The 25,028-nt window shown below is 42.6% G+C and overlaps 1 protein-coding gene across 10 annotated transcripts in view; it reads right to left on the bottom strand.

The window, feature by feature from the left end:
* LINGO1 (leucine rich repeat and Ig domain containing 1) overlaps positions 1 to 25,028 on the bottom strand; it is a 3,568,664-nt gene that overhangs the window by 307,518 nt on the left and 3,236,118 nt on the right. For all 10 annotated transcript variants that reach the window (XM_085643857.1, XM_085643861.1, XM_085643859.1 and 7 more), the window contains one exon: positions 7,474 to 7,533. In XM_085643857.1, coding sequence (XP_085499983.1) covers positions 7,474 to 7,491 — 18 coding nt within the window. In that variant the 5' untranslated portion in view covers positions 7,492 to 7,533. The remainder of the gene's footprint in view (positions 1 to 7,473; positions 7,534 to 25,028) is intronic.

Genomic DNA, 25,028 nt, shown 5'->3' with positions numbered 1-25,028 from the left:
CTCAGGTCTGTGGAGACTAGAGAGTAGGGCTGTGCAAAATGTGTATAATTTATTTTTCCACAATTACATGGAATTTCGGCAAAAGTATGTGATATCATGCATAATTATTATGTGTATTGAAAAACTGACATTTGGCTCTGATTTTAGTGAGAAATGTGTCCCCGTGTTCCCTTTGGACCTGAGGATGCATGTTGCACTAAAAAACTTAGTGCAAATAAACAAACAAAACAAAACAAAAACAAGCATTTGCAATGCAATAGGTCTCGCATTTACGAGATTTGAGCTATAGGCATTGTAAATGACAATGCCTTTTATGTTTTTTTATGGGTTGTTTCTAAAACAGATAAATTGTCATTCACAATGCCAATAGCTTAAACTCTGGCAAATGCGAGACATATTGCATTGCAAATGCGTGCTATAAAATTTTTAAGAAGCGTTAGGCAATAGCAGGCAGGACAAAGCTTTTTGAGAAAATAGTGCTCCGAGGCTGTAATTAAAGCCTACCAAGCAACAACACACATAACAGGGGGTGTCACCATGGAAGGTTACAAAATGAGACAAGGCGGTACTAAAGAGGGACTACAAAGCCTTTTGACCAATGGACAGCCAGTGGACAATGACACAAGCCAATGTAAAATGTGCTCAACCTAAAAAACTACTTGTGCTCTGTAGCTTTATACCGGAATAGTGCTTTTCTAGTAAATGTTTACTGCAAACAGCGCATAATTATGCAATGTGTCCTAATAATATAATTTAAGCAGTTTTGCATAATAAGAGTAACCATACTGGAAGTGGCTTTGGAAGAATTGGTGACTGTAGCCCCCCATCTGCCATTCTGCATTCTTCAGTTTAGCTCTCTGGTCAACTGGGATGGACCGCAGATCAGCATTTGTCCTTCTCTTCCACCACTTACTTTGGGTCTTTGGGATCCCAGATGAGGCACAGATGGACAGAGCAACCAACTACCACCTTCCTAGTGCTGACATCAAAGTAGTGAAAAAGGGGTTTTAATTTTCACTGCTCTGAGCCACAATTAGAGTTGCACATGGAATCACAAATTACTTCATTATTGCAATCGCTGGTGACACTACTAGTGTTCCATTACTTATGTCAATTTCATTGAGATATAAGGATGCAATTTATTTTTTTTTTTTAAAAGAAGAATTTTAAAAAGAAGAACAAAGGATCCAATTTAGAAGCTAATCCTGAGAGTTGCAAATCTTTTTCTCAAATTATAATTGTATGAAAGAAAAGAGACTTAAAAAGTGTTGAGAAGTTATATGATAAAATAATTATAAGTGTTGAACAAAGGAACACTCAAAGATTGTGGAAAACAACTTTTCTGCTATAGAAGATCTACATGGGAAGGTTAATTATATAAATCCATAAAAACAAAGGTGTTAACAAAATTGAGACATATTTTAACCCAGGATTGATTTGAAGCATGCAGAAATTTGTATTACAGATGGTAAAATTAATTTTGCATAGTAACCTTTCTGAGCCAAAATTACTTGTATATTTCTTGCTAGTAAGAAAGATTTCAATTTCAATGTGGACAGTGAAAGATTTAAATCAATTTCTGACTTGCTCTACTCCTTTAGTAGACCTCCGCGGAGTGTTTTGAATTTACAAAGCCTGCAACTTAACAAGCCTAAAGTGTTGTGTGTGCAATGCCCCTCAACATATCCAGCACAAAGTGTGTGAGTGCTTTCCAGCTGTTCACAGTAGTCTTTGATCGGTGTTTAGCACACCCCCTTGGACTACGGCTATAATTCTATTTTTATTAGGATTCTCAGCGACTAAAGAGATGTACTAAGATTTTTAAAGTATTTTGAATTAAAGAAATCATAGATAAGAATGTATAAATAGAAGACAAATACCATGAACGATGTAATGGTTAAAATATACTCTCATATACCATTTATCCATGGATTGAATACCCATAATGAGATTTCAACAGAATTCTGTTTTGACAAGAAAAATAATTACTGGTTATGATGGAAACATAAGATATGCTTATAGTGTGTTTTTTATTTCTGGATTTCACCAAATGGCAAAATAGCATCTATGGGGTTTCCGGTTGCAGGTACAGAAGCACATTTACAGCCCTATATATAATCTGCTAGTAAAGTGGTGTAACATCACAAGTTCTGCAATTTAATTGAGATAATATGCATTATGATTCACTGACAATGGTCAGAATTTAACAATGAAAATAGATAACACTGGTAGTTTAGAGGTGGATAAGATAAGTCGGTGTGAAGTTGGCATGGCATTAGCCCTGTTGGGAGTCCTCTTTTTTACCTGTGGCTTTACAGCGACCAATATCTCTTTCGCTCTTTGATTATGACCTAATATGTCACAAGCCTACAGCGTCGACAAAGGCCATGTCCTGGGTCTAATATGTCCCTTTTTCTACAACCCAGAAGTAGTTCAAAGATACATGCAGCCTGCAGGAGGCTTCACTGAAGAAACCAACATGTTTTTATAATGAGGAGTAGATGGCACTACTTAGGCGAAGGGACTCAGCAGGCTATTGTGGGTTAAAAAAAAAGAGAACAAAAAATAAAAGTTACACTGGCGAAGAAGAAGATGTTTACTAAAAAGAGAGAGAAACATCACACTGAAATGTGTATGGTATGCCAAAACACTAAGCGCTTCTCTAGAATATCTGACTGTGTGCACTCAGCCAAAATAAACATAATTCAAAATCAAAAGATAAATCAGGAAGAACTGTCAAACGAGTCTTACAAGTGATGGATGAATATTTAGACATGTTGACATGAGTTTAGAAAAGCTTGTTTTTGCAGCCGAGGACAAATTTGGCAACACCATTTAAATAATCTGTTCAAAGCACATTTCATCCTAAAAGGACTTCTTTTCTCCACACCTTCCCACTGTTTGTTGAATATACCAAGCCTGCTTTTTATTCAGAGTTATAAATGTGATAACAGTGATAACCTCTGAATACCTTTCAATGCCTCAGTAGGATACTTGACATGCGGTGTGACTCTTTGCTCTAATTTAAAGGGCAACATGGCTGTCACTTGCTTAAAATATGAACCCTCGTGCAACACTCTAAACATATATACTCTTGCAGATAAAATGTATTTCACTGACAAGACGTCAGCATCCTTGTATCTGAAAAATTGCTAACAAGACTCAAGAAAGGCTGCGGAAAGTCTATCGTGTTTAACAAGGAGTTGGGCGCCCTGGTCACAAAAAGGTACACATAAGAAAACAATATTTTTGAAATAATGATTTTGGTGAGAATATATTTTATTATATTTAATGTAGAGCTGGCTAAATTGATAGGCGCCAGTTTTCTCATTATAACACAGACACACGCAGACTGACCATCAACATTTGTGGTGTGCTGTAAAAGGTCACATAAGGTATTTTGTAGAAATATGACTTATTTATGACAGTTTTAATAAGAAGATAGGGCTGAAAATAGCGGTTAATTTCTAGGTTTTAATTATTAATGGTCCAGGTCTAATTTAACTATAAACTGATGCTCAAAGGCAAATCCAAATACATTCATTGACACCCATTAAAACAGCACACATTTGGTAATTTTAATTACCCATTGCACCTTTCTGGAGTTGAGAAGCTTGTCAACTTCACAAGACTTTATCTCTGAGTGAAATTTCTCACAAAAATCTGTTTTCTCTGGACATCTTTCATTTTTTAAAGCTAATTCTCCAAACAAAGCGTTCAGATTTATGATTGTTTTCTTGTATAGCCTAAATTTTGCTAGATTTGTATCAACTTAGTCCACGTCTTTAAGAGAAAATACTTGCAATTCATGCAAAAAGTTTTATAATTTTGGACAATCCTTTACATAACAAACATTTCTAGTCTGTACGTATATATACAGAGAAAGACCTACTTAAAAATAAATAAACATAACGCCAATAGTTCTTCAAGCCTTATTAAACAAAATATCTTCATGTACACTCATAAAATAACGTTTATAAAATTAGATTTGTCATAAAAAATCCAAATCATGTTTTTTCACAAAAAAGAAAAAATATATACATAATTCTAATTTACATATGCTGTTAATTTAATGAGTTTACATAATATCCTCTACGTCTTTGAGCTGCATTCTTCAAAGATCACTGTTAAAAATATTAAGACTTGTTGACTTTTACATATCTGGTGCTCTCTGCCATTAATATTGTCCCCTTCAATCTGGTCTATAAATAAAAATGGACAGACCTAGAATCAAAAACGTGCCTGAAGTGCCAATTATGTTTGATCCTACAATAACTATCCTATGCATATCACTCTAACATGAAATCATACAAAATGTATGGAAACAGGCTCCTGTTAGCTGATATATGTAAAATCCAGAGGCTGCCCTTTGCATGGTATTTTGATGCTGAGACTTTTCAGATGAGCGTTTTCTGATGCTGCTGGTGTACCACTGAATGAGTGAGTCTATGTCCCACTGTATGTGTCAGGATTCAAGTCCCAGGTAGTGACTCTCAAGTGTCTCTTTCCTAGTATTCTTATAATTTTTCCATAATTGGGGTCTCTATATCTGTGTTCTGGCCCCCTTGCCACACAGTCCAACTTCCAGTGTCCAAGTACAAATTTCCAAATTCCAATGCCAGGTTTTGAGGTCCTTGTCTTAGCATTGTGTTAGTCTCTTCACAAATATATTTCAACTTAATGATTTTTTGGCAAAGCGGTGAAGATTGGTTAGAAGAGATGTCAACGCATGCACTGGAACTGTATTTTAATTTTAATTGATGGTTACACAAAGATGATTGCTTCCCTAGGAGAATCTCTGTTTCTGCGAACCACGATAATGTCAATCTGAGCACCGACACCTCATTGGTGTTGATCGGGGTTTGAACCTATGCAGAATGTTTCTGAGTAGAGCGGGTGTGGATTACACTTAATTTTATGAGTAGCGCATTTTTTTCAGTTTTATAAACTGTGAACTAGGACCAAGAGAGTGGAGTGCTTTGCATGAATTACATAATTAACATTTTAATATACCCGTCCCTTGAAACATTGTCCATATAAGGAATCAACAATAAATTTGAGAAGATACCATACATGTGCCAAATTCCATCAATCGCCAATAAGCTTTAGAAGTTCTTAGCCAAAGTAAAACAAATCCTGGCAAAGTCTCATACATGCAATTTTAACATTTTAAAAATTCTCAGAGAAAGAGGCTAGTCTTTAAAAAAAAGTCTGTTGTTGGCTGCTTGTTGTGGTACTGTGAACGTCTTCATATTCTTATTTCTTTTAGCATGTGTCTATGGCATTCTTAACAAAATACTGCACGCCTGACTGTGTTTAGCGAAAGGAGTTACTTTTAAAAATCGCAAGATATAAGCTAACAAAAAAAAAAACTATTGCCACACAATTGTCTAAAACTGTTATGCAACTGTTAAAAGACAAAGTCAAAATAGTCTTTAAACACCATCTTCTGAGTCGGTGACTCTAGGTTAAATGACAATTCACTATAAACATATGTCTTGGTGAGGGTCTGGCAGGATGAAAAGGATCTGATAAAAATAAGGAACTTTCACTAAGGAAGAAAAAAGATTTAAAAAAAAATATTTTTGCAATAATAACTTAATCTGCACCTCAACATTTCTTTTCAGCTGGTGAACAAGAAACCTCTGAAAGTCTGGGAGCTGCTTCTCAAAGAACACTCATCAGCTAAAGGAGATGCTATTGTGTGTGAAACTGCCAATGGACTCCTAAATGGAAGGGATTGCAAGCACCACAGGACACTCTATGCCCCCATGCCACTACTCACACTCGCCTAACCAAATTAATTTAAAGATAGGAGGTGCTCATCTACAAGCCCAGAGCACCGCAGGAGCTTCACTTTTTGTGACGTCCTGGTGGTGCACAGGGCTTAGCCCTATCGACAAGGCCACGTAAAGCCACCCTGCATGATTTTTTCATGGCCTTGTAGAAATGAAGTGAGGTAACACAGCGCAAGTCACTGTGTTGCCTCGCACTGTGATGGAGAGACGTGAGATGGGCGTTACGGTGGGTGTTACCACATAATACCCATGGCAATTGACACATTCCCAGGTGTACAACAAGTTGTAAACCTCAGAATGCGTCAAAAGCCTATGCCTCTCCAGGGGAGGCATAGGGGAGGAGCAACGAGGGGAAATAACATTATTTCTCCTTGTTTATTTTTCTTTCTATGTGTGCAGCATTTAGCAGCACACATAGAAAGAGGAAATCACCTCAATTTATTGTTTTTGAGCCAGAAGGTGTCCATTCTTTCACAAAAATATTCAACCCTACAACACAGACATCCTTTCGCCATAGTGTAAGGGAGCCTGCGTTGACACAAGGCAGCCAATTGAGCACCAGCACAGGGAAAGAGGACAGGAATGCACCGTATCTGATAGATATGGCACATCATTCCCGCCCGTAGGGCAGTCTTGCAGCATCGCCCTATAGCAAAATATTGTAAATGAGGCCCAGGAGTTTCGACGGTTAAACGTAGATACAGATCCTACAATTTATGAATTTTTGTTGCCTGTGGATTGATGGGAGACTATGCAGTCAATTCTCAGACTTTCTTGTGCCTGTAGATTTCGACATGCTGGTGCAATAATATTGGATTTCTTCTCCTTAAATGGAAATTTTGATTTCCAGAATTAGGAATTCACAGTGGGCATACACTTAGATAAGCTGGAAAGCATGCCATGGACGTTCTTCACAAAAATGCCAGGGATAGCAGAAGTGACATCACATGTACCTTGAACCTAGATGACATCGCTGTTTAACCCCTTGCCTCACCCTTCACCCCTTTGCGGATGAGGGATCAAAGCATTGAGTAGAGGATGCAAAGAGTAATAATTCTGGCTCAGAGCCCTGCTTCCTTTCTGTTCTCCTCTCTTGCCTCTTGACCTCTAAGTCCAGGAGTATGAAGGGCGGTGCAAAGTATGAAGGGTGGTGCAAAGGCAGGCATGTTAATAGTAGCCAATGCTAACCCTAACTACCTCTAGTTGACATCCATGAGCATATCTGGCAGTCTCTTCCGTTTAATGAATGCAGTAACTTAGAGGCAACAATTAGAGAAATGGGTAGGAAAGAGAGATCGCAAGCCATATCAAACTTTTGGGAACGTACACAAAGCTCTGACTTTTGCAGATTGTGAGACACATTTTGAAATACGTGTGTTGGGAGAGGGGAGAGATTCCCCAAAGCACGGGGAAAGAAATGTCTCTACTGTAAAATGTGTGCTTCCTATATAGCAAAGCTGGCACCTCTTGATTTAGCCCCCGCTAAAGAAATTGTCGGATTTCAGTAGTCTGACAAATTGAAATCAGGTCCTTTGTTTGTTACACAGTGCTTCAAGACATGGACCTGGAAATCTCCAGGTGCCAAAAGTTCAAAACAAAGAGGTAGAGGAAAGCTGGATCGTTGCCAAGACCCTAATTTCACCGTGACTTGCATTCAAATTTGAAATTTGCTTACCTCGAAGAGTGTATTCATTTGCAGAATATATGTTCAACCCGTACTGATCAACACGCAACCCTGCAAGGAAAGAAAAGCATTAGCACAAATCTGTTAACACTTGTAGCAAGCCAGCAGATCATACATCACATTTACATACCTAAAATCTAACATGTTTGCATTCAGGCAAAATACCTCACAGTTCTTCAAAGCTAACGCTTGCACAAGGTTTGCAGGTCAAATAAAAGGTGCAACTGCTACAACATAGAGTCTCTGTTCATAAGAGTAACACAACAGCAACTATCATTTTTGATGAAATCTCTCTACGTCTGGATTCAAAGGTTTATCAGGTGGAACTGGGACTAACTTGAGAACATAACATAACACAATAGAACATAATTTTCTAGAAAATTACAGCATTTGGGAAAACAGGATAGTAGCTACCATAAGTGGTAATAAATTGTTGCTGGTGGCAATGAAACTCTATTTTTGGTGCTAAAATTGCACTGGTGATCAATAACAGCATGGCATAAGACATAATTAAAACATAAGGAAAAAGCCGGCTGCACAAAACACCATTAGTTTTTCTCACGGCCAAAGATTGGAAGCTTACAACTATGGCATCCAGACACACAACACACTTGGGTTGAAGGCCCAATGTGCAGTATCAGCAACACCTAGGGTGTCATCACAATGTTGGACGGAGTTTCCTCTGCCCGACATTGTCTCGGTCAATGGACCGACTGACACTCAGTCGGAGGTCCCGACCCACTGATTAGGATGCAACCGAACACTGTTTACTCGCTTGCCTATAGTTTACAATGCGAGCATGTATTCCGGCCAGAATATATGCTCTCATTGTAAAATAGGAGGTGCAGTTCATCCCAGCACACCATATGTGCCCCCTCGGCCTCCAACCGTTGGCCGTGCACCCATGGGGGCCTGCTGGGGGCAGTCAAAGTCGAGTTCCAACAGCCTTTCTGTGTTGCAAAGGCCAGCACAGAAAGGATGTCCGACATTATAATCCCTGGGGCCGACAGTCAGAGCCTTTTCTGCAAGAATTGTAATCAGGCCGTAAGTGCAAACTCAAGGAGGCATCTGACTGCTTAATGGAAGAAACAGTGGAAAACAAAGTAAGATCCAGCACCTTGGAGGGTGCCCTTTCGAGCACGTGGATTAGTTGCATAGCTCCATCTGTGATGGTACAGGCAAGCTAACAACGGAATGGGTAGCTCTTCAGGTAACTGACAGTGATTAACATTAATTCAAGTATTTCTGTCCATCAATTTTTGCTGGATTCACAAAGTGGCAAGAAATACAGGTTAGTGCCAATTTATTCTAAACAAACAAAGCATCTTGGCGGCAAAATTAATTACATCAACTATGCAGAAAAAAAATCAATTCTATGGTACAATTATCGAACTACTGGATTTGGGTTCCTGAGAACTAACATATCAACCCGCTGCAGCAGCGCAGTGCACAGTACAATATATTTGAAATGGGTCTCCTAAATAATAAATTGATGATTTGGGAGCTGTTTAAGACTGTGGGCGATTTATTCAGTCATCTTTCAAAGCATTAGCTAAACAGGTAATGGACCAGCTTCGAATCTAGGTTACCCCTGATTTGCCCAAATAGCATGGTGTATGTAGAAGACAATTTTCTCACAATGAATGTTAACAAAAACAAAGGCGATAGGTAATAAAAGCATAACTTGAGCACTTATCTTCAGTCTGCAAGACTCTATTTGAACCATTTTTACCCCAATTCCATTTTTAGTTAGTAGTTTAAAATACAGTCTTCAGAAAGACATCTTTTCAAAGATTTTCTTTACATGAACCTGCTCCCAAACACATTCATCCCAACGCTCCATGTAGTACACAAGGAAATGACGTTCATTGACATTTTTTGACACCATTTTATTTTGGTATAATACAATTTATATTATTTACTTTAATATGTGCACATGTCTTGATCTACTGAAGAAGACATTTCTTCATGAGCGAAAGGATCAAACTGAGGTGAAAACTTAACAGTGAATGGAAATACTTCCAATGTTATCAAGATACTTTCCCTCCTCAACATCGCTCTCTCTCCTTCTATGCCTCCCTTTTTCCGTTCCACACTTCACCTGCCAATCTCTCTACCTCAGGCCATCCTTTACTCATACTGCATACTTCAAATCCAATATAATGCCTAATGTCAATCAATCAAGTCGGCCTTGTAAGCACGGCTTATCACCCTTGAGGGTATCCAGGTGCTGTGCTGCAGGTATCAGGTTAAAATTGAACAAAAAAACCCTTGGCAACTAAATAAATGAAAAACTCAAAATAGACAGTTATATATGGGCCAAGCGGGCATGTATATATGAAACAACTGGTTTATTGATTGATACAAATAATACAAAAAATATGATTCAATACCCTAAAATACGTATTGCTGGGGTTAAAGGACAGTGTAAATTCAATAAAAACATATCACAACACATCAGTCATTAGACCACAGACGCAGTCATACTAACAACAGATTATAATCCAATCAGTCAGTGAACAAAGAGCACAAGGATGTGATGAAACATGTTCCATAGAATAAACATACAAAATACTCAGTATGAGGTACAGGTGAAAACAATCGATCATAAAAATGGAAGAAAATGTGGCTTACATTTTTAATTCATTGATGGAAACAGGTGGTCAAACTCTATGCACCTTCCAGCTGACTACAGCCTTCACAAGGAAAGCCACAACATATTGTTAGTAAGTACCTTTAGTAATACCAATTCTTATAGGTGTGCATTCCAGACTTAGTACTTGGAAATGCAGTACCCGAGCTTTTGTAATGGGAGGAGAGGAGGAGAGATTCTTGGTGCTGTAAATATTGGATGGCTACAGTATTGTCTCATGCCACCACGTCCGAAAAACATATGATAAAAAAGTTCAAAAATGACCGAACTGAATAGCAAAAAAAGATGATTTTCTGTGAAGCAGCTAGATTAGTTGGCATACTTGGACAGGGCTGTTATGGTCCATCCAGAAAGTTGGGAAGGTAATTTAGCTACAGTTACAAACCAGTTCCACTTGAACGATTCACCAGCCCATGCTGCTCTTGGCACTCAGGGTTTTCTATTCAGTTTTTTATTGGGGTCCGCTGAGAGCAAGAGGATGAGTTGGGTATCATCGCTGTAGTAGATGACAATGATGATGATGGTGATGATGATGTTGTGTGATCTGACGATGTCTGTGAGTGGTGTCATGTAGATGAGGGCTGAGGGATGAACCTTGGGATATGCTGCTGATGGTGTCATGTAGATGAGGGCTGAGGGATGAACCTTGGGATACGCTACTGATGGTGTCATGTAGATGAGAGCTGAGGGATGAACCTTGGGATACGCTGCTGATGGTGTCATGTAGATGAGGGCTGAGGGATGAACCTTGGGACACGCTGCTGATGGTGTCATGTAGATGAGGGCTGAGGGATGAACCTTGGGACACGCTGCTGAAGGGGTCATGTAGATGAGGGCTGAGGGATTAACCTTGGGATACGCTGCTGATGGTGTCATGTAGATGAGGGCTGAGGGATTAACCTTGGGATACGCTGCTAATGGTGTCATGTAGATGAGGGCTGAGGGATGAACCTTGGGGTACGCTGCTGATGGTGTCATGTAGATGAGGGCTGAGGGATGAACCTTGGGACACGCTGCTGATGGTGTCATGTAGATGAGGGCTGAGGGATTAACCTTGGGATACGCTGCTGATGGTGTCATGTAGATGAGGGCTGAGGGATGAACCTTGGGGTACGCTGCAGATGGTGTGTTTGGGTTGAGAGGTTAAGGGAGGGAGGCGAACTCTCAGGGTGTGTCCCCTGAGAAAGGATTCCATCCATCTGAGCATGTCATCTGCGATTCCAATCTGGTGTAGTCAATTGAGGATTGTGTGGTGGGAGACGGTATCAAAAACTGTGGAGAGGTCCAGTAGGATCAGGGTGGCTGATTCTCCTCTGTTAAGTAAGGTACAAATGTCGTCTGTAGCAGGGAGCAACTACTGTGGTTGGCTCTGAGACCTGATTGGGAAGGGTCCAGAACGTTGTTTCTCTCCAGGTGTTTGGTGAGTTGGAGGTTGATAGCCTTCTTTAGGACTTTTGGCAGGGAATGGGAGCATGTAGATGGTAGAGTAGTTCTGAAGCTTGCTGAGGCCTGCCGAAGGTTTCTTGAGGAGGGTCTGACCTTTGCATGTTTCCAGTCATTGGGAAAGGTGGCTGTGGTTATGGAGGTGTTGAGGATGGTGGTGAGCTGGAGGCAGATCTTGTCTCTTCTGAGGTAGAAGAATCGGTGGGGGCCCCAGTCGGAGGGTGCTCCTCAGTGGATAGAGTTCATAAAAGTGGTTATGTTTGGTGTGCTGAGTTGTTCCCATGTGTTGATAGTGGTCAGCAGGGTGGTTGATGGGTTGCTGAAGAGGTCGGAGAGTTGGGGATTCTATAAATAGTTACTATTTTGTTGTGGAAGTGGTCAGCGAGGGCGTTGCAGAGTTCCTGGGAGGAGGGGATCCAGTTTTCAGTGGCTGAAGGGCAGGTGAACTCACTGATGATGGTGAAGAGCTCTGTGGTTTGTTTGGCACTGGTCTTGATCTAGTGAGTCAGGGTCCCTTTTTTTGCAGCTTTGAGCTGACCGTGGTATTCGTTGAGGGCAGATTTATAGGTGGTTTGGTCCAGTGTGGCTCCTGCTGGTGCGCCACCTTTTTTCCTGTTGTTTGCACCTGTGCTTCAACGTGTTGAGTTCCTGACTGTTCCACCAGGCTCGTTTGGTAGGTCTGTGCATTTTGGCTGATTTGCTGGTAGAGACTTGGTTGGTGGCACAGGTGATCCAGGCATTGAAGCTCTCTAATGTCTAGTCCAGATTGCTGGTGATGTTGGGCTGTGTGGTGCTGAGGTTGTCGGTCCATTGTTGCTGAGTGACCTTGGTCCAGCTGGGGTAGAGGGCGCTGTTGCTGTAGGGGGTGAGGAAGAGTGATCCGGTACAGTTAAAATGTACTGAGTTGTCTGACCAGGTGAGTTCCAAGGTGTGGCTGTATCTGATTCTGTTGTTGTACATACAAATGGGGTCCAGCATGTGTCCTGCTTTGTGTGTGGGGCCGGTGACCACCTGCTTGAGGCCGATGTCCAATCTTTCCAGGTTTGTCAGTGGAGGTTGTGTCAGTAGAGTCATCCAGGTGGAAGTTGAGATCTCCCATGAAGATGTAATGTTCGGATTCGATGGTGAGCAGGGTGATGAATTCCGCAATGGTGTCACTTAGGCTGGTTCTTGGTGCTGGTAGTCTGTATGCAAGGGTGCTGTTGATGGTGGTTTTGTGGTCGATGTGGGGTTGGAAGTTAATGTGTTCCATAATCAGCATGGTATCGTCATCCCTGATGGTGAAGGTGATTGGTTCCTTCTGTACAATGGCGATGCCACCTCCATGTCTGTTGGTGAGGTTGCAATGTTTTATCTTGTAGCTGCTAGGTGCTGCCATGGTGATGTCTGAGGCTGATAAAGGGGTGAGCCAGGTCTCAGTGATGAAGGTCACGTCGGGGCGAGGGTGGAGATGGTGTCCCAGACTTCGGTGGCGTGTGTGCAGAGCAATCTGGTGCTGATCAGGAGTAGAGGTGGCTGGTAAACTCAGCACCGCTGGTGGAGTCTGTGGAGTTTTGCCACTCCGCACTCTGCTTGGAATGTGGAGTTTAGCAAAAAGTCCGCCAACACGCTGGCGGAGCAGAGCTTACCAGCAAGCTCTCCCTTAGTCTCAGCAATCCCGCAGTGGGGGACTTACTAGTGGCAACAATAGGGGTTCTTGGCCCTAAACGACCCTCAGCAGCCAAGGAGACTTCATGTCCCAACTAGTTGTGCGCCAGAAGGCCGCTTTGCAGAATGGTTGAGCAAGGCAGCGGGGCTTCCGATGACATCTTAACATTCTTGCTGTATGGGAGATACTACTTACTTGTGGCAACAATGGGGGTTCTGGGCCCCCACAGAGCCTCGGCAGCCATGGTGACTTCCTCCCTCAACCAATAGTGCACCAGGAGGGCCAGAGGGATGGTCTCAGCAATCCCTCTGTGGGCGACTTACTTGGGGCAACAATGGGGGGTCTTGACCCCCAATGACCCACAGCAGCCAAGGGAACTTCATCCTCAACCAGTAGTGTTGCAGGAGGCCCCTTTGCAGAGTGGCTGGAAAAGGGTGCGGGCCCTTTGACAAAGCCTCAGCAATCCCGCTGTGGGGAATTACTTGTGAGAACAATAGGGGATCTAGGCTCCCAACTACTCTGAGCATCCAAGGGTACTTCATTAGTGGTGGCCCAGCTATACTCCGCCCACTCATGCAAATCCATGGAATTTGGTGGAGGTTTTTGGCAACTCTGTGGAATTCTGCAGTGATACTCTATGAACTCCACCCAGGTCTAATCAGGAGGCAACTGAGTTGTTCTGGGAGGGGAGATGGCATCTGGGACTGGTGTGGTGCTGGTTGCTGTGGTGTTGGTCGGTGTAGGGGTGGAGGTGAACGCACAGTGGAAGCAGGTGAAAGATCCCTCTTTGGATCTGCTTTGGAGTCAATGACAAAATCCTTGCGATAGGCATCTGGGAGTCTGGGTCTCACAGATACCATACTTAAAATGTATACACTTGAACTTTCATAACACTGGTAATCTATGTAAATCCAAAATTGAAATTTATTAAGTGGCCTTAACATACGAGTATAACAACTATTTACCGAAGAAATGGGTGAAAATCCATTGGTGCATGATGCAGTTGTCCCACCTGGAGTCTTCTTTATGCTTTTTCATCCAGCAAGATCCTCTGTTTGAGTTTTTCTTTTAATAGTTTCTAACCTGTCATAGACCTCAAAACTAGCAACATTAGTGCAGGCCAGCAGACCACATGGGAGAGGATTCAATGTGCATCCACTCCCATTGCATGCCTGCTTTGCCCAAGCTGGTATTGATTTGGGTGTATGCAGGGCTTTAAGTGGGAGGAAAAACTGGGAAGTGGGTCTCTCAAAGGGGTGTGGCAATGTAATTACGGGTGTGGCTTAAAAACACGTAAGCTAAAAACCTGTGCTTAGCATAGTGTGCTGCCAGACTTGTATTTTGCTGTTTCTGTCATTGCATCCAGATATGTGATACAACAAGTAACATCATACCTACAAGAGGTCAGGACTATTGGCTTTGTCAATGGTTGTTAGTTGCATAATATGAATAAGCAGCGACTATAGCTTCTATATAATATTGAAAAAGCTTCCACCTACAGCCCTGGTGACACCATGAATATGTTTCTGCTCCTGGGTTCCAAAAAGAGAAGGGAAATACAGAGGGAAAATGACTCTCTGTAAAGGACTTCCCTTCCCCTACAACGCTCACCTGACATGACGTCATGCCGTAACTTCTCCACTAGTGAGAAGTGAGCAGTGTGAGCAGCCGCACATCAATGTGCCTGCTGTCTGGAAACAAATGTCGGCTGTTTCAACAATAAAAGTAAAATTGCGCCTTTCTGCAGAGGTCGAATGTGGAACTTTTGCAACTACTAAAAGTTGATGAACAAATTCACCAAACTGCAAAATGGGGAAAACATGCCCATTCTTTAATATACTTCTGGAACGATTTGCCTATACAAAACTAACCAAATCACATGGGCAGGTTAACCAGAGAACCAGGTGTACTTCAGGCATTCCATGCACTTGTTTTCGCCCATGAGAAGAAGAGACCCTTTAAACCTAGCGATGTGACTAATATGTTTCAAAGGAGTGAGTTCCAGCATGAACAGAGAGGATCTAATATGTGTGAATCCTTAACTTCAGTGAGCCCAATATGTGTCCCATAGGAACATGCGCACCTTTCACAAGTATAAAACGGTGGCACAATTCAGTGATGGGGAGGGTGATGACGTGATCCTCAGCATATCACATCTTGAGTCAAGTATAAAAACAACAATATAAAATGGGAACAAATGACCGCCAGAGTATTTCATCAAAGCTGGCCTTGAACAGTGAAATCTATTCTTTTAAAGGCTGGTACCAGGGTAATATGGGCACATACATTTCAGTAGCTATTAGTGTCTGCTTCTGCGCACACGTGAAAAGTTAACGTATATACAAAGTCCCTACTAACCAATGGAGTCCTAGTATCAAGAATCCAGGGCCAATAAGGAGGCCCTATAGTATCTACTACGAAAGTATTTGGTGATCCCTGCAGCAAACAGCATTTGGGGAAAAATGCATACATACTTGAGTTCTGCATTATGAAATTATTTTTTCTGGAGCATTCACCTTCAATGTCGCCAGTACAAGTTGTAGCTTTAGTAGCATGACTGATTAAGTTTGACTTGTGAGAACTTTCACACATTAGGTAAATGTGCAAAAGTTGTCTCTTTAAAAGACTTTCTCGGAAATTGTTCAACCAATTTACACCATTTGACAAAAAAAATCATTCCTGTGAAATTTCAGCCACCCTTCCACTTGAATGTAGAATTAAAATTCTTCACCACAGCTACCTCCGCTTAACATTTGAACGTCCAAATGTACCATCATGGATTTATGTGAGCCATTTCGTTATACATTTAAAATCTATTTATCAATATTTGGCAAAGGTTTTTGTAACTGAAAAAGAAGATTTAACTTAGAAAGACCATTTTATTTTTGAAAGTTCAATATAAACAGGGACCTTTGTATATTCAATATTGACTAGGGACTCAACGAAGAAAGCACAGAGTGCTAAAAAAGCGACTGTAATAGAGTATACAGTGGAAGGCCCGCCCACTCTACCCTCATATTTGTCATTGGCTTGTGTCATTGTCCTTCTTAAATGCTGGCTTCGGATTCAAAAATAGGCTTGTTAGTCCCGCCTTGTCTGCATTTGTTACCACCCATAATGACTGGACCTTTTACTTGGCTTGTTACACGGTCTGCATTATAAGTGGGAGAGCACTATTTTGTTTATTGACACTGATGGGGAAATGGCGGATGCTTTTTTTTTTGTATTTGCATGCTGAGTGCAGCACCCACTTTAGGTACACTGAGCTAAGTTTACATTTTATTTTTAAAACATTGATGTTGCGCGGAGAGCCCGCTTCAGGGACACTGCGCTCTGTTTATTTATTATTTTTTTTTAAACTTTAATACTTAGCGCGGTGACCGCTTCAGGGACACCGCGCTCAGTTTCATTTTTTTTCTAACTTTAATAATGAGCGCTGCACCTACTTCAGGGACACAGCGCTGTTTATTTTCTTTTTACACTTTAGAAATGTGCGCAGCACTCTGCTTAATGGACACCGCACTTTTCAATGCAATGTTTATTGCTTTTGCAGGACTTTGGACTGTTGGTATTGGAAATGACAATGCCTTTTAATTTGTTATAAAAGCCATTGCCATTTACAATGCCAATGGCGCGAAGGCTTGCGATTGCAAGACCTATTGCATTGTAAATGCTCGTCTGCGGACCGCATCCTTTACAGACCTAACAACTTCACTCTCTGGCCATGAAACAGGACTATGAAGAGTAAGCATTCACTGCAATAATATGTAGGATTTTATCAAAAAGATACTCAAAGGAAAAAAAAACATTTAAAATCTTCAAATTCTCTAGAATGTAGAGGGAATACCAACTGTATGAGAGTGTGAATAATGCAGACTACTCTGCGCACAGAGGAACTTTAGTGTGGTGGGCACAGATTTCATGGCCTTGGAATCAGTGAGTGATAGAGGGTAGGAAAGGGTCTGTGTGCACCCATATCGTTTGGTAAAAAATAAAAATATTCACCATCAACAAGTGCATGCATGTGCATTTCCTTGTGTCAGTATGTGCATCTGCAGAAGAGGGTGTGTGTACGTTACATGACTCATGGTGTCTGTGTGGGTCTTGCATCAAACTGAAAATTGTAATAAATGTGTGCATATTCAAGGTCCCTTTGTCAGGGTGTGTGTTCGAGCAGTAATCCTTGGGTGTGCATACTATGACCCTTTCTCTCAGTGTGTGTACAAGTGGAGACTCTGTGTACAGTGCATGCCACTTGTCAGTGTATTTGGTCCTTTCATGTCAGTCTGCAGGCAGTTTTAACATGCTGGCCATGGCCTCTGGTGCCACTACTTCTGCTCGGGGATGCTGTGCGTGGATGGCATGGACGGAGATGTCAGTGTGTGAGAACTACTAGCTCCACGTGTGAGGTATTCAAGCTGTTTGAGGTGGTGTGTGCTTGCCATGGCTCTTGAGAGTGTTTATATGTGCACAGTGAATGAACAGTGCATGACAGCAGGAGTCAGACTACCGGAAATAGTGGCTGTATGTTGGTACCAAGACCCCAGTGTGAGTGTGTGCATACTAAATAAAATCTGTGTGCTGTATGATCACTGGTGTCCGCATTTGTGAGCAGCAGAGGCTAGGCGCGCTCCCTGTGGTTCGTGGTGTTACTATGGTTAGAAAACTTGGCTTTGTATACATTGCATGGCCCCTGGTTTCTGCATGTGTAGGTAATGGAGCCTGTGTGGGCATTACATGGTCATTGCCAGACTGTGCGAGCAACAGAGGATGTATGTACATTGCATGGTCCCTGAGCTTACCTTGTGTGGGCTGTAGTAGTGTCTCTGTGTGCATGGCTACTCGTATTAGGGAAACAGCATTTACAACATGGACTGAGCCACACATGCTGTTTCAACGCAAGCGAAACAATGCTTGCCTGAACCACGCATATGCCTTAACCACACTTGTATGTGGGTAAGGCATTCAGCGGTCTAGATGCAGAGTGGATGGGCGGGGAGAGGAACAGGAAGGATTGGGAGAGGAGGGACCGGGACGCAGCTTGGTAAGTGGCGCTGGGGCCATGTTTTTGATGCGGTTAGTTTTTAGGGCTGAGGCTTGATTTTAGGGTTGAGGGAGGGGTGGTTGAAGTCGTTTTCAGGGTTGGGGGTTAGTTTTAGGGATCAGGGTGGTGGGGCTGGGGTCAGGGTAATGTTTTTGGTCGGGGGTACGTGTTTTAGGGCTCAGGGTGGGGAGTTAGTGTGGTTTTTAGGGCTGGGGTGGGGTGCATTGCAGGACTGGGGTATTGGGTTTTAGGGCTCAGGGCTGGGGGCAGGGGTGTGATCTTTACCATGCATAGCCCTTTACCATAAAGGCACAGACGTGGTGCAGACTGTGTTGTTTAGGCATGTAAGGTTAAGGGATGCCTTGTTGTATTATACAACCCCCTTATTAATATGTGCGGAAATGAATGTCAGAAGGTGCACTTGCAGGGCCTCTGCTATCCATCCGTGTAAGAGTGCACTAGAGGCCATTGTGGCATGCATTGTTTCTGGTGTTAGAAGGTGTGTGGTATGTTATCCCTGGTTTTATTATTATTGACCATTAGTGGCTTCTTGTATCAGAATGCAAAAAGTTGTAGGTGCATGCACATCTCTTAGCCCCAGGTGAGACAACGTGGGCATAAGAGCACCTTTGTGTCGCTTAAAGGGACCTAGTGCCGGTTCTGTTTGTTCGCCATAGCTCCTGGCATGAGTGAATTTGTGTGAATAACAGTATTTGTGACTGCACTGAATGACAAGTCAGTCAGACTATCAACAGAAATAACTCTGAACGCATAATCTGTGCCCTGCTATCAGCTCTCCCTGTGCTGCACGCACCCTGGTGCTACTCGTCTGTGAAGCGGGGTTCACTACAGGCCCGCCTAGGACCTATACCACCACCAGCCACAACACAAAAACTAGGGTTTATTTTATTTACAGCTATTGTTTTACCTCAATTAACAACAGCGGTTAAACCAGCAAACTCTCATTTATATTTTTAGTTTAAGATCTGTCCTAAAATAAAAATGGTCCATGGCAAACTACTTGTCCCAGTAGTAGTGAATTCTAGGCTGCAGTACCGCACGGTAGTACATCTAGGCTTCCCCATGTAAGACACTCAGGAACTATGCAAAGTATAGAGCAGAGATATTGTTCATTGTTAGCCTCATTAAAAATGACCAAGTGTCACTGAAAAGACTGGGACTCAAAGGCAAGCAGGAATATAGAAAAAAGTTCGAATTTTATAGCATCCTGCTGCAGTTCTTAACCTGTGGTCCTACTCAGGGGGCCTGTGGCTGCTTAGAAAATTAAATAGTATGAACATATTAATGAAATGTATATAAATAAAGAAGCACAATTTAAACTGAACATTTTAAAACAGTCTGGAAATAAATTTGAAATTGGAGGGCAAAAACTAAGTGTAAATGCATCAAACAGAATATAGTATGAAAAATGGGAGGCCTCGGTTGAATTTAGAAGAGCCACGGCCTTCCCATTAAAATGAAAATTATAATTTTTTATATTTGTTTGTGAATTAAATCAAATATTTCATTATTTTAGCATTTTAATGGAAAATGTTGTTTCTGTAGTTTTTGTGTACTGATTTGAGGTTCAAATCTGTAAACTTTCCTAAGCCGGGTCCTCGGCTTCCAGTAATGTCTCCAGATTCCAGTAACAATTTGTTGGGGGGCCCCGGATTCCTGTAATGATTAAGTGGGGGTCTACAGAACTTAAAAGGTTAAGGAGCATCAAAATACTATGTTTCATGAATTTTACTGTTAGTGCTTCGAAGTTGGAATGCTGTCATTAATGTGCATTACAAATAATACTAAACAAACGGACCATGGCTTTTGTGATCATTAGTTGTGGTCACCTTGGGAGTCGTTCAGGTTGACCAGAAATGGCCCAACATCTCCAAATGTTTGTCTTCCATTGTTGGGTGCCATTGCCATGCCAATCTGTGTTTCTCTCAATCCCAGACCAGTGCTTGCAGTGTGTGCACTACATCACACATGCTGTCTGAATGTGGGTAGAATATAGCCCAGGCAGCAGTGTGGGTGCATCCTTCCGAGACTGGTAAATTGAGCATCCTCAATTAGGTAATAGCAGTACTTAATTTGAACCAGTGGTTTCCGGTGCTCCACACTTAATTGGCAACACTAGCAATTATGACAGTCAGTCACATGATGGCGCTGTTTGTCTTATTTAGAGAACTGCATCACAACAGTTGTTTATTAATTTCAGAATACTTTTAAAATGACTAATACCTGCCACCCAAGCTATTCTTACAGCTACTGATGGCCTGGAATAGTCAGAAGTGTCACATTGGTAAGGTGTGATGCCTAGTAGCTGTGTTGGGTCTGTCATTGGCAGCGCTGGTAGGGTCAATGGGTGGTGCAAGCAGCAGGGGCCTCCTGACGAGAGCCATGGCACTTATCTATAAACTAAGCACTGGGTAATAGTAACATCAGCTATTTACAGCCATTAGAAACAGTAGAAGTGCTGTCTGAAGCACTATACAAAAATATCTTAGTAGATATTATTACTGCCATTATTAACAATAATAATAATAACAAGGTTATTTGTAGCTGCCGGAGAGAGCCATTAGTGTGTGTGACTGGATGCTAAAGCCAGTAATTCACTGCTGTGACATTGCAATGGTGCATAACAGAGCTTGTTACCCACTGTTCTTACATCATAAAGGCATCCCTGGCCGCTCTGTGAGAGCCTGTGAGAGCCTGTGAGAGCAGCACGGGAGAGCAAGAATGACAACTTGAGAAAGAGGCGGCGCACAGTTGTGGGGGTGGGTGGCAGGGGGCCCGTCGTTTTGGGTAGTGAAGTTATGTATAGCTGCTACTCGATTATTCTTTTGCCCAGTGTAACAAATGACGTCAGGGGCAGATGCTTTGGGGGCTTTACTCTCATTGTCTATTTCATGTCGCTCAAAACCCCTTGGTGAAAAATACCCCTGTAGTTTACTGTTACCCATCCATAATTGTATTTGTTATGGATGGCTCTGGTAGCCACTATTCTGACTCACTGCTACGACATAGCAACAGTCATGATCTAAAGCTGCTACACTCTGCTGCTATGTAATAACCCTATTCCAGGGTTCTCTGGCTGGGCTGTTTGAGACCCTGTCAGAGCAGCGCTGGAAGCAGCGAGCATAGCTTCTGTAGCTGAGGGAAGGGAAGGCACAGAGAGTGGTGGGTGGCAGAAGGCCATGTGTTTTTATTTTTTATTTGGGACGGGGGAAGAGGCCTGTTATCTATGGCTCCCCATTCCTCCTCTGCCCCTTCATAACAGTTGCGAGAGAGCAGGGGTAGGTGATTTTGGGAGCTGTACATAACATACAATTATAGCTGGATAATAACTGAATAACGAGAGGTTTTCCACCTTGGGGGTATGAGTAGCATCTATCACTATCGTCATCTCTTTCATTTCAAACAGACCCTTTCAGTGAAAAACCTCCCCGTAATTTATGATTCTATATTAAAGTGATTTTATTAATGACTCTGTTATTATTCCATCCCGGTGTTTGAGTCTACATAGTTCTCCTGATAGGTCCCTGTTGTCAATATGTGTGGATAACAGTATCTGAGCATGCACTGAACAGCCACTGATGTCTAAAATGGCTGAAGTCTGCCATTGTTTCATTGCATGGGCTGCAGAGTGCCAGCTTCACACTGCCAGCAGTAGTGGGTACCAAGGCTCCAGTGCCAGTCTTCAGGCAGTCGTGCCTGGCGTTTCGTGCCGTTGGCTCTGCTGTTCCTAACTTGGCGCCCATCCAATAAGGATAATAAGCAGGCAAAGTGTGACTTAAAGGCTGTGTAATTACACTAAAAGGGCTCCTGAATAATTAATTAGGGATGCAAGGAAATATCACTGCATGTTACCCAAGTGTAACTCTCTAAGCCTTTATGGCTTCCACAGAGCGTGGCCTGCAACGCAATGTAACCTCTCCCTCCCCAAAAAGCCCGCCCATCAATATGGTGGATGAATAATTAACCGGAAGCAGGAAGAGAGCCAGTGTCTTGTATTTCAGGATATTTCCGGGCCTATACTGTGATCTATACCAGGCAGGGGCATGTGCTGTGTTCTACAGGCAGGCCTGGGTATGTGCTGTGTTCTATGCCAGGCCTGGGCATATGCTGTGTGCTATATCACAAGCAGGCTTGGGACTACAGACACTGCCTACAGGTTTCTTTCTTTGCAGCTCGATTCCACAATTAGGCTGTTTCCATATTCCTCATTTTGAGAAAACGTGGTATTGAGATTGTACTATTGCTTATTGAAGACACCTTTGTGCCACCCTCTACTTACTGTACATGAAGCAAGATTAAACTACCCCTGTAAATGTAAATGTAAATGTCAAGGTACTTATAGAGCGCACTGTCACCAGACGGCCACCTTGCGGTGTCACCTTTGCGGTTTCCTGGCGCTGATACTCATACCGCTGTGGAACCCCTCCTGGCTTTCCCTGTGAAGTGTCCACTCCTGGACACCCCCAGGGTGAATCCAGGCATCCTTAGCGCTGTTGGGGCCGGTGTGGAGGCTAAGCAAGCTATTGCCCAGAGTTGCAGCGTGGGGCCCGTGATTCGAATAGGCACCGAGGCGAGAATAGACAGGTCCAAGGAAATTGAGCCCGAGCCCCGCCGAGGCGGGAATCGAACCCTGGTCCCTGGCCAGAACTCTGCTTCAGGGTCTGCCGCTCTAACCATTGAGCCACACTCCTCCACCCCTGCCCCGTATGCGCTCCACAATTATATTCAAACTCAATGCTGTCAGAAGGGAACCTCTCATTCTGCCTGCTGCCCTTTCAGTTCCTGACCCCTCACTGGAAAATCCTTCTAGAGGGCTGGTCAGTGTACCAGGGTGGAAGATGCAGTTTATATTTAAAAGGTAAAGGACAGTATGGAAGCAGAATTTAGTCACTAGTCTTATTCATTATTTACCCTTTTTTTGCAGAACCTGTATATTTCTATTGCTGTTTGCTTTGTTGACTTTTACCTTTTGTGAAACAGTCTGAGATTCCCCTGCTCATTCTGATGGCCCATCAGCCTCTGGATGGTAACTCTTTCATAGAGTGAAACGCTTGAATCCGCCTCCTGTGCCCTTCAGGAGTAGAAAAAAAACTTAAGCCTGATTCAAAGTTTGGCTGACATGGCGGAAATCCCATCCTCCTTACCAGCCTCCATATTACAACTTCCATGGGATATAATGTACTTGTAATATGGGAACAAAGGTATCCATCACTCCGGTGGCAGAATAATGCATCTGCCAAACTCTTAAAAAGGTCCATCAAGCTCAGGCAACCTTGAGGTGTTTAGCTCTGTGTATGACTGCCATAGTTTCTTGTATGGGTGCCTTTCATCCCTAAGATATCAAAGAAAGAATTTGTCTTACAACTATACACATTCTATTCTATTCTTCAATGTTTATAGAGCGCATGACTATCCAAAGGGCTTCCCAGAGCTGGTAACAAAGATTAGCCAACAGTGCTGCTTGCATGCCTTGAAATGAACTAGAATAGGAAGGTTTTCAACTGCATTCTTACGCTAAGTTCTGATTGGTCTAGTCCATGTGTACTCACAAACATTTTCCCAGGGGCCACAAAGTAGGCTCTGTAGTGTGACCGAGGGCCGCACTGATGCCAGCAGGGTGGCGGCATGGGGTTTTGGTGGGTCAGGGATTGTGTAAGGAGGTGTGAAAAAATGTTAGATGAACAGGCAAGCATTAATTCGCAGGTTAACAAATGCTTACCCATTTATATAACATGTTTTCTCAATAATAGTTCTCAGAAACTAACAGCAGCTCATGCTGCTATTATTCACCAGGGGGGCCACATGTAAAGGTCAACAGGGCTGTAAGTGGCCCCCGTGGTGTACTTTGAGTATCACTGGTCTAGTCTAATATATGCTGGAAGAGCGTTCTAAAGCTTGGGTGCCAGATATGCAAAGGAACTTCCTTTGCATTTTGCTCTCTTGATCCTTGGCACCTGCAGTACTTTGAAACCCTTGGACATAGTTATCTTGGAGTATAAGGACTCACCAGATTAGCTGGGGACCTTTCTTGTGAATGGTGTGATGGACCAGAAAGAGCGTTTTGAACTTGATTCTCTTCTGAATCAGTAACCAGTGCAAGGCTGCTAACACTGGGGCAGTTGATTGCTGCTTGGGAATTTTGTAGATAATCCATGCTGCAGTGTTCTGGACCACTTGAAGTAGTCTTGTCACGTACTTGGGTCTGCCTATGTAGAGAGAGTTACCGTAGTCCAGACGTCAGCTGGCCAGTCCCTGCACAACCACTCTTTGCAGTGGGGCAGGGATCCAACGTAGCAATTTCCTCAAGGTTCTCAGAAGTCTAAATCAGCATGTAGCCAGTTTCTTGGCCTGAGCCTCCATGGATAGCCTATCATCGATCCAAAATCCAAGGCTCTTGGCTGTGGAGGAAGTGCACCGAGGCAACAAGGCCAGTTAAATTCCATCCCACGAGAGGGGCTGTTATCTACAACTAGAGCCTCCGTTTCAAACAGATAGCAGACATTCAGTTTGTTACCTGTTTCAGACAGGCATTTAATTGATTGGAAGTTTTGTTTTGTGTCCGAGGTGAGTAAGATGACTGTCTGTGTGTCATCTGCGTAGAAGACCAGAGCGAGACTGTGTGCTTGCCATGAACAGCCTCTCTCAGAGGATCAAGGCGTCATGATTTGATTATTGCAAAGATTAACCTTCATCTCCAATGTCAGCTATCTTTACATTTCTGGAAGACATGCAAAAAT

This window comes from Triturus cristatus, chromosome 3_1, assembly GCF_964204655.1.
Source record: "Triturus cristatus chromosome 3_1, aTriCri1.1, whole genome shotgun sequence".
NCBI classification, from domain to species: Eukaryota; Metazoa; Chordata; class Amphibia; order Caudata; family Salamandridae; genus Triturus; species Triturus cristatus.
The sequence above is the reverse complement of the archived record's forward strand: the minus strand, read 5'-3'. Positions and strand labels throughout refer to the sequence as shown.